At 56.2% G+C, this 8,731-nt stretch overlaps 1 protein-coding gene across 1 annotated transcript in view; it reads left to right on the top strand.

Annotated features, from left to right (window-relative positions):
* Positions 1-976: 976 nt before the first annotated feature.
* TCF7L1 (transcription factor 7 like 1) overlaps positions 977-8,731 on the top strand; it is a 144,289-nt gene continuing 136,534 nt past the window's right edge. The window contains exons 1-3 of the mRNA XM_032469821.1: positions 977-1,570; positions 1,656-1,719; positions 1,927-2,054. Of these exons, the coding sequence (XP_032325712.1) occupies positions 1,316-1,570; positions 1,656-1,719; positions 1,927-2,054 (447 nt within the window). The 5' untranslated portion in view covers positions 977-1,315. The remainder of the gene's footprint in view (positions 1,571-1,655; positions 1,720-1,926; positions 2,055-8,731) is intronic.

Below are 8,731 nucleotides of genomic sequence, written 5' to 3'. Positions count from 1 at the left end.
CGTCTGCCAGCTGCGTTCAAAATAGTTTCCTAGTTCTGCCTTCCAGACTGCTTTTAAAACGGACGCACTCACCTACGGTTCTCCGCCGTGGATGACACAAGATGCATTTTTTCAAACTTTCCCGAACTGGTTGAAGAGATGATACCTTAATGTGATCACAGGAGGCATTTCTTTAAGCGTGAGGCAGGTTGGGCATTTTTCATACGCCCATCGGCTACCGAGGCAGCTTTGTGAAAGCTTCTGAGGTCACTGGGCTGACAATTTTCCTTTGCAACGAACCAAATCCGAATTCTTTTGAACCCAAGACCGTGAGTTACTCGCTTAAAAATCTATGCATCCGGAACTGTGGGGTGAAGGTGCTCTTTGGGATTTTGGCCGGGGTGACTCTCGACACCTGAGTAAAGTCGAAAACCTGGACTAGAGCGGGGTGCGCGTTGGAACCCCACGGGAAAGAGGGGTGGAAGGCCGCTTGGCATATTCCGGGGTGCCATACATTTCCCTAATTCTCTGCCTTACGCACCCGGCGAGGGCGACCAGGCCGGGCGGGATCCTCCGCTCGGAGAACTCCAGGCACCAAGTGGCCCGGGGGGTCTGTGGGTCCGAAACGTTCCCGCAGGGGGCAGTGCCGCCCGCCAGCGCGCGGATACGGTGGGAGGGGGTGCGGCCGCGGTGCGGAGTTCTGGGGGTTCTGGCGAAGAAAGTTAGGGGATGCCTGGGGTGGGGGCGGGACTCGAGCGGGCGGGCGGAGAGTGGGGGCAGGGCCGCCGGGGTGTGGGGCGGGGCGCGGGGAGGGGGTCGCGGCGAGTCCAGGGGCGAGGGCGGTGCGCGCTGCGGGGAGGCGCAGCCTCGGAAGGTGTGAGCGAGCGGCGTGCGAGTGTGAATGCGAGAGTGTGTGCGCGCCGGAGCGCTCCGGGTTCCGCGAGGCGCGCGGGTGTCAGCTTGCAGCCGGGGCTCCTCCCTCCAGCCCCCCTGCCCCGCGCGCCGGTCCCTCCTTCCTTCCCCGCTCGCCCCTCCCCGGCGGGCCAGGCTCTGGGACGCCCCGGCCGAGCAGGCGGTGGCGGCGAGTTGGGGAGCCCTGGGCTCCGCGCAGTCGGAGGGGCCCGAGCCGAGCCGCCCCCGCCCCGGCCCGGCCGCGCCAGCCCCGCTTCCCGCCGGGCCACGCCCTGTCAAACTTGGTTGCTGCGGCCGCCGCGGCGGCGAGCGGAGCGGGCCGGCGAGCGGGAGGGAAGGAGGGAGGGGCGCGCGCCGGGCCGGGCCGGGCCGGGCGCGGGCGGCGAGGGGCTCGAGAGCAGCGGCCCCGGCCCGCGGCCCCACCATGCCCCAGCTCGGCGGTGGCGGCGGCGGCGGCAGCGGGGGAGGCGGCGGCGGCGGCGGCGGCGGCTCGGGCGCCGGGGCGGCCGGCGGAGGGGACGACCTCGGGGCCAACGACGAGCTGATCCCCTTCCAGGATGAGGGGGGCGAGGAGCAGGAGCCGAGCAGCGACAGCGCCTCGGCGCAGCGGGACCTGGACGAGGTGAAGTCGTCCCTGGTCAACGAGTCGGAGAACCAGAGCAGCAGCTCGGACTCGGAGGTGAGGAGGCTCCCGCGGCCGATCCCCGGGGGCCCCGGCCCCGCGCTCGCTCACCGCCCTCCTCGCCTTTGTGTCTCCTCCGCAGGCGGAGAGGCGCCCGCAGCCCGCCCGGGACGCTTTCCAGAAGCCGCGGGACTATTTCGCCGAAGGTACGTGCCGGCTCGGGCAGCCCCCACTCCCGGCCCCGCGGCGTTCGGCGCCCCAGCCCGGCCCGCCCGCGGTCCCCGTCGCCCCCGTGGCCATGCCCCTGCTCCCTGCCCCTGTCTGCCGCAGTCGTCCTGGGGCGCGTTCGGGTCCCCTGCCGCGGCGCCGTCCCGGGGGCCTCAGCCTCACCCCCGCCTTGGTCTTGCCCGCAGTGAGAAGGCCCCAGGACGGCGCGTTCTTTAAGGGCCCCCCTTACCCTGGGTACCCGTTTCTGATGATCCCGGACCTGAGCAGCCCGTACCTCCCCAACGGACCCCTGTCTCCCGGAGGAGCGCGCACGGTGAGTGCCCGTCCGGCCGCTCCGGGGCGGGTGGGCGGCCGGGGCCGGCGAGATGCGCCCCCGGGCTCGGCGGCGAGGTGGGGGATGGGGCCGTCCCGTGCGGATCCTGGGCAAAACTTGCTTACGGAGTTGAACTACTCCGGCGGTCGAGCGTTAGGCTGCGCTGGGCAGTGCTTGGATGAAAGAAAGTTCCTTTACATTCTCCCCTTTTGCTGGGGAGCGGCTTTGGGGCCACTTCTGGAGTCTTCGTCGGTCTCCAAAATCCTTTGCTCGCACTAAAGGAAAACTTGGATTTGTGCCGGGTTTTTTTTGGGGGGGGGGGGAGGTGTTGCTTTCTTCCTGGAAATCGGTCAACTTTCCCTGGCAATTGGGCAGTGGGGCTGGGGGAGCTGGGTTGGCGACGTTGCCCCACGACTCCAATTTCGCTGGGCGGCTGCTAGTTGGTTCCTAAGAAACCCAGTATTCGTGGTGGGTTGTTCGCACACACACCCTCGCCACCCCCATCCCTCGCGCGGGGGCCTCAACTTTTCTGTAGAGCTCGGGATTTTAAACGCGCCGAATGATTTCGAGGGCGAATCGAGGCATTCTTCAAGTTGAGGAACTTGGCTTTTTCCCCCTTTGTTGCAGGCTTTTCTCATTTAAAGCAAGCGCTGCGACACTTTAAACCTGTTAATGGGCGCGCATTGTGTGCTGCGCGCTGGCATTTAGAGCCGTGATTAAGCAAATTGACCGGGCCCCAGACGACGTGCAAATGAGGGCGGATTCCATCGCCCCCCTTCCCGGCTCTAAACTCCCGTTCCCCCGCGTCGCGAAGGGCGCAACCCCGGGCTGGCCAGGCTTTTTTGTCCCCTGAGCTGCCACCCCACCCCAGGACCCCCTGTCCAGGTGCTAGATCGGATGGCAGATCTTGGATGAACGCCTACCTACTATGCGCCAGGCTCTTGCGCACTGCTGCTTGGGCGCCCCGCGCATCGGAGTAGTTCTCTGCTTCCTGCCCAGCTTCCCAGTGTCTGCCAGTTCCTGCTTGCTTCGAGGTAGGAGGTGTTTGGTGCCTTAGGAGCCGGCCCAACAAACTCAATTTATGCTCAAGCTGTCCTTAAATAATGATCATAATTAAAGTGCTGCCCGGGAAACCGGTGCTGAGTGCAGGATCCCCGCTGTCGCGGTACAGCGGTCGGTGGAGAGCCGAGGCCGCTGCTGCGGGTTCAGTGGGGGCGCTCCCCTGGCCAGCTGGGGTGTGGGAGTGAAGGTGTGACCAACCGAGAGGGGAGTAGGACCACACAGCCTTCACCATTCAATCAGGGCCGACGCTGCACCTTTGGCCCTGCTTTGGAGCATCTCAGGAAGTCCCAAATATAAGTCCTGAACAGGAGCTGGAGTTGGGCACCTGGCTGTTGCTTTTTCTCATTCATATTGAAAGAAAAAAGGTGTGAGTAGAAGTTGAGCAAACGAGTTGCAGCCACTTTGTTCAGATTTTCACAGATTCTCTTCCATGTCTGCAAATGCAGCTTAGTTCTGAAAGTTTTAGTAGGGTTCCTACAACTGTGTGTGAGACTGTTACACCATCAGAGTCCCCTTTTTCCATTTTACCTTTAGATGCCTGGGAAGAGGGGTTTGGCATTTCTGTGAGTCAGCACTGATCCATGTCCTGCTGCAGATAAAGTCACCAGAAATGTTCCAAATATGACCAGTTATTTCACCCAAGCTGGCTGTGCCTTTCCCCTGCCCGTTTCACATGAGGGCACTTTGATTCTTCCTCGTTGATAACAACTGCCTGTCTTCACATGCTGCTCTTCTTCCCCCTTCCCAGGAGCACACGTGGCACAGATTTTGTTTGTGTCAGTCCCCTCCCTCCTCCTGCCATCTTTCACCACCTTTTCTCCAATCACGTGTTCTTTAGCCTAAGGGCTTCCGAACGTTGATTTCTTGCTGGTACTGGGGATTCCTGATTACTAAATCCAGGCCTGCGTGGGGTGTTTGTAGCCCTCCTGGAGCAAGCTGACCTTTCCCCTCTGCATGCTTCTGACTATCCCTGCTCATCCCTGCAGCTGCTCCCTTCCCTGGGCCCTTGTCACCATCCTCCTTTTTGAGCCTCCAAGGACACTCACCCTCTCGCTGTCGATCCTTCGAACAGGACTTAGTATGTCCCGTCCCACTCTTACACTTCCATCTTATCCCCTTGGTGAACTGCCCTTGCCGAAGTCAGTTCAAGACCCACATTGTTCCTGCCCCTTATGTGCCTGTCATTGTGTTTTGACCTGCCTGGTTGCAAAGTTCAGTGAAGTTTCCTGCGGTTAGCTCGGCTCAGTGGAACCTGCTAATCTGACCCTTTCCTTGGGCGTCAGTGACTGTTAGGAAAGCGAGTGAGGAAACACTTAAGCACTTGATTGTCTGGACTGGAGGACTGAGATGGTGCTTTTCCTCTGGATGATTATATTGATGTAATTAATGTGATTCTCACTGTAGGCAAACTATAGGTGCAGATGACCTGGCCCTCTGTGGGGGTCCTGGCCTGCTAAAAATGAATGTAGATAGATATGGTTGTGGGGGGAGGAATGGGAGGAAGGTGACGGAAGGCTGAGAAGGGGTGGTGCCTGGAATATATGCTCTGGCCTCTCTTTGGCAGCCGAGGTATTTTTTTTTTTTCGTTTGACCTCTAAATTTCACAACCATAGGTCTTGCTGTTCTAAGGCCTGTAAGTGGTATAAAATTGGGTGACCTCAGTTCTCTTCTGCTAGAACACTTCCTGGAAATACCAAGCCAGAGGCAAAAGTGAGGTTTGGCTGGAGTGTTTTCAGGGTGTTAATTGACCCTAGGAATAGCACGCGGCAGGGTTGCAGCATCCTCACCCACTGGCAAAATTCCTCTGGGACAACTGGGGGCGGCCAGTCCTGCAGTCCGGCCGTCTCCTCCCCCCACTGGAATACCTTTGTCCTCCACTCTGCTTTGGCTGGGAGGCTGGGAAGTGGCCTCTTCCTGAAGCTCTTTAGAGAAGAGGTCCCCTTAACCTGGGGTGTGTGCCAAGCCTCCGAGCCATGATTCATTGTCAGCTGGAGCCCTGGGGACCCTGTGGCCAGTGAGGAGAGGACTGACCACCACAAGCCATCTTTCACTCCTCCCGAGGGTCACCCGAAATTCTGCCGTCATTCATGACCAGGCTGCGCCCGTGACCGAACCACCTCGGTGCTGTTGACTAGAATTTTGTTAGGAAAATGTCAGTTAACACAGAAGAAAGTGGATGTTGAAAAATAGTTGGACTAATCAGAGCCAGAAAGAAAATGTTGCCCGTGGCTCAGCGAGCGAGCTGCAGGGGTGACAGAGAGGTGTTCGCTGTGGCCGCAGCGTGAGTGCTGAGGACGGTCTGGAGGAAGATGCTTCCAGGCGGCGCTGCTGAGGGAATCTGTGGTTCTGGGGTCCAGCGAGTAGATTTGAGAGCTGCTGCTGTGCAGCTCAAACACCAAGCTAATCACATGTTTCTCAGCCCATCTTAACTCAGATTTCTGTCTGAAATTATTCTGTTCTCCAGACGTGGGCCGGTTTTTCCGTCCTTCGTGTCCCACTGCTTCCCGTGAGCATCTTGCCGGGCATGAAGGCCCCCGGCAGAAACCTTTGTACACGTGTCGAGGGGTTCCCCGTTTTTAGGGGTGGTGTATTAGAGCCAAGTAAAACCTTTGCTTCTGGCAGATCAGTAGAAACATGCTGCTTTTGGTAAAATTTTTTAAAGCCATTTCATCTAAATATAACTTCTGTTCCATTTTTTTCTAAATATAACTCAGGGTTTAATGAGGGCTTTTCGCATGGAACAAGCGTTTGCGAGGGCCCTGCCTGCCTGGCTGAAGTTTTGGTACTTAGACTGCTGAGGTGACAATGGGTGAAAAGCTCTGCGGAGGGACTCAAACCCTGTGAGTCCTTTTTCTGTGGGTGGGTGGATCTGGCAGGGAATACCTGCGTGCTCTGTTCTAATTTTGGGAAGTTGTAGGTTGGTCCCAGTCTTCATTGATCTCACCTCTAGGGATTCTTGATCAGAAAGCAGGCTAGTGCATTTACACACACACACACACACACACACACACACACACACACACACACACACACACACACACACACACACACACACACACACACACACACACACACACACACACACACACACACACACACACACACCCCTAACCTTTAATGTAGCGTGTTCCAGCCTCTACAGTGTTGTGCAAAGTTCCTCAAAGACTTCTGGCATAAATAAGAACTTAAACAGTTAACTCACTGGAAAATCCATAATGCAAAGATCCTACTTACATTCCACGTTAGAGTCAACTTTTTCTTGCTAAACTGGGGGAAATTCAGATTGGCATCTTCCAGATAAAGTCGTAGCCCCTCGACTTCATCTGCTATTTATTGAGGACCTATCCTGGGGAATGACTAAGGGGCTGTGAGGGTTAGGATGAATTAGACCCAGCTTTGCCCTGAAGGACTTAAAAATTGAGTTAGGAAGAAGTAATGTTAGTACAGACCACTGTAATAGAAGGTCCATGTAAAGAGTCAGTAAAGTTCAGAGCATTTTCAGAATAAAAAGAACAGAAAAACTGTCTTGGGCTGGCATGATCAAGGAAGGCAAGTAAAGGAAATTGTTTTAAACTAGTCCCTGAAACTCATCATTCTTTCATTCAAAGTAATTCTTATTGATTATAAAATATTTGAACAATACAAAGGTATTTAGAGTGAAAACTGGAAGTTCGTCGCCCGCATCTTGACGTAGAAGCCAGCGCAGGGAGAGCAAAGACGTGGAGGAGGGGAAAGTTCAGGGCTGTTTTGGGTAATGTAAGTTCTTCCATTTGCCTGGAAGGATAAGGGGCCAGACGTTGAATGCGGGTGAAGGAATCTGATCTCCTTCAAGGGGCGGCAGAGAACCACCCAAAGTTCTGCTGGGAAGAGGTGTGAGTCGTGCATGTGCTGAGAAAGGGAACAGTGACTGTGGGCAGAGGACCTGGGAGGACCTAGGTTGTTTAGGAGACTCACGGAAGTCCAGGGGTGAAGTGGAAGGGACTTAAGAGTGTCCTAATGGAGAGGAAGGGTAGGATGAGAGACTGGGTCGGTTGCTTGATTTTGTGCGGGGAGCGGTGGTACCGGAGGAAGAAAGTAGCTGATGTCCGCTCACGCCTGGTGTCTGAGCCGGGGCGACCTGGGGGATGACTTCCCGCAGGTGGGGCCCTGGCCTGCCGTCTGTGCCTTCCTAGTGCCGGACAGATGCTCATGAACTGCTTTGGCAATAACAGCCCATGCATTTTGCCAGAGGCTCTCACTCGGAGGAACCGATAAGGCTCATTGGAGACACATCGGGTTTGAGGGGATGTTAAGGGAATAGTTGAAACTACAGCAACTGGCTGATGCCAGGGAGGGAGAGAAGAAGGGGAGAGGGCTCTCAAAGCAGAGAAGCAGGTCCCTGAGGGAGGCTGGAAAGGAGCACTTGCCGTCCTGTGATGGTGCCGAAGCTGGAGGGAAGGCAAAGGGGTGGGGCGGTCCTCAGTGTCAGATGCCACAGAGGGAGGGGACAAGTGGATTGAGGAGTCAAAACGAGCTTTGGGAATTCACTAATTAGGAAGTAATTCGTGCCCACAGAGAGCAGTATTCCAGGCAGGCAGTGATGATAAAAGGTACAGAGGCCGAGACTGCTTCAGGCTTCTCAACTGGATGTCAAGGTTCCATCATGCTGACTGGTCCTGCGGTGTGGCCCACCCGTCACTCCTCAGCCAGAGCCCACACCAGACTCCCGCACTTGCGAGCAGCATGCTTTACGCATTGCACTTGCAGTCTGGGATATGTTGAAAAGCCAGACTCTGGACAACCCATTCAAGAAGATGGGCTATGCCAGGGACAGGGAGGGGAAGAGCTGCAGGCTCTGGAAGTCCGTTTGGGATGCTGGAGTGGGAGCTCGATTGTAGGGGCGGGAGGGTGGGGGAGGGTGAATGGGGGAGAAGCTCAGAGGAAGAGATGAGACTGAGAACTTGGGGAAGACGGCAGTCTTCTCCCTCCATAGATGGAGGGTGCTCCCCAGTCGGTGTTGTTCTCTGGACTTTGCAGATGAGCCCAAGTTGAAGAGGGGGATGTAGGAAAATGCAGACACAGAGCTGCAGAAATTGAGGAGGAGTGCACTGGGCAGCTGGATGGCTTTGAGATTCTCAGTAAAACCAAGGGCAAGTTGGCTGGAGTTTTGTTGGCAGGCCCTTCCTCTGTACCCAGTTATAAAGCCCAACTTGTTGGGAACCTTTGGCTCCATGTTAAAGAATGAAATGTTTGTGCGTTGATTGAAAGATATGACACACTTGGGAAATTTTTCCTCTTTTTATTGTCTGGAGCTGGCTGACTTTGAAGGGGAACAGAGGTGGGGATCGAAACACAACGCATTAGCATCCAGGGGCAGATGTTGGGGTGCGATAAGTGATTGGGGATAGGAAGGGACTGACTGACCGCTTAAAAGTTTGTCAAAAATGGCCCCACACTGGCTAATCTAATAGGGTATTTTTAGAGGAGGTTTTTATACAGCCCATGTTTTATTATCTTCCCCCAGACTGGATTGAAATGATTGCAGTTTCCAAAACCTTGGCATTTGGGAGTGAGAGAACATGAGGGGAGTGAGGGGGCTGACCTTTCCCTCTATACTGTGTGCGCTGCCCCGGGAA

This window comes from Camelus ferus, chromosome 28, assembly GCF_009834535.1.
Source record: "Camelus ferus isolate YT-003-E chromosome 28, BCGSAC_Cfer_1.0, whole genome shotgun sequence".
Lineage (NCBI taxonomy): Eukaryota > Metazoa > Chordata > Mammalia > Artiodactyla > Camelidae > Camelus > Camelus ferus.
Note: the sequence above shows the minus strand (reverse complement) of the source record. Positions and strands in the feature narration are given on the sequence as shown.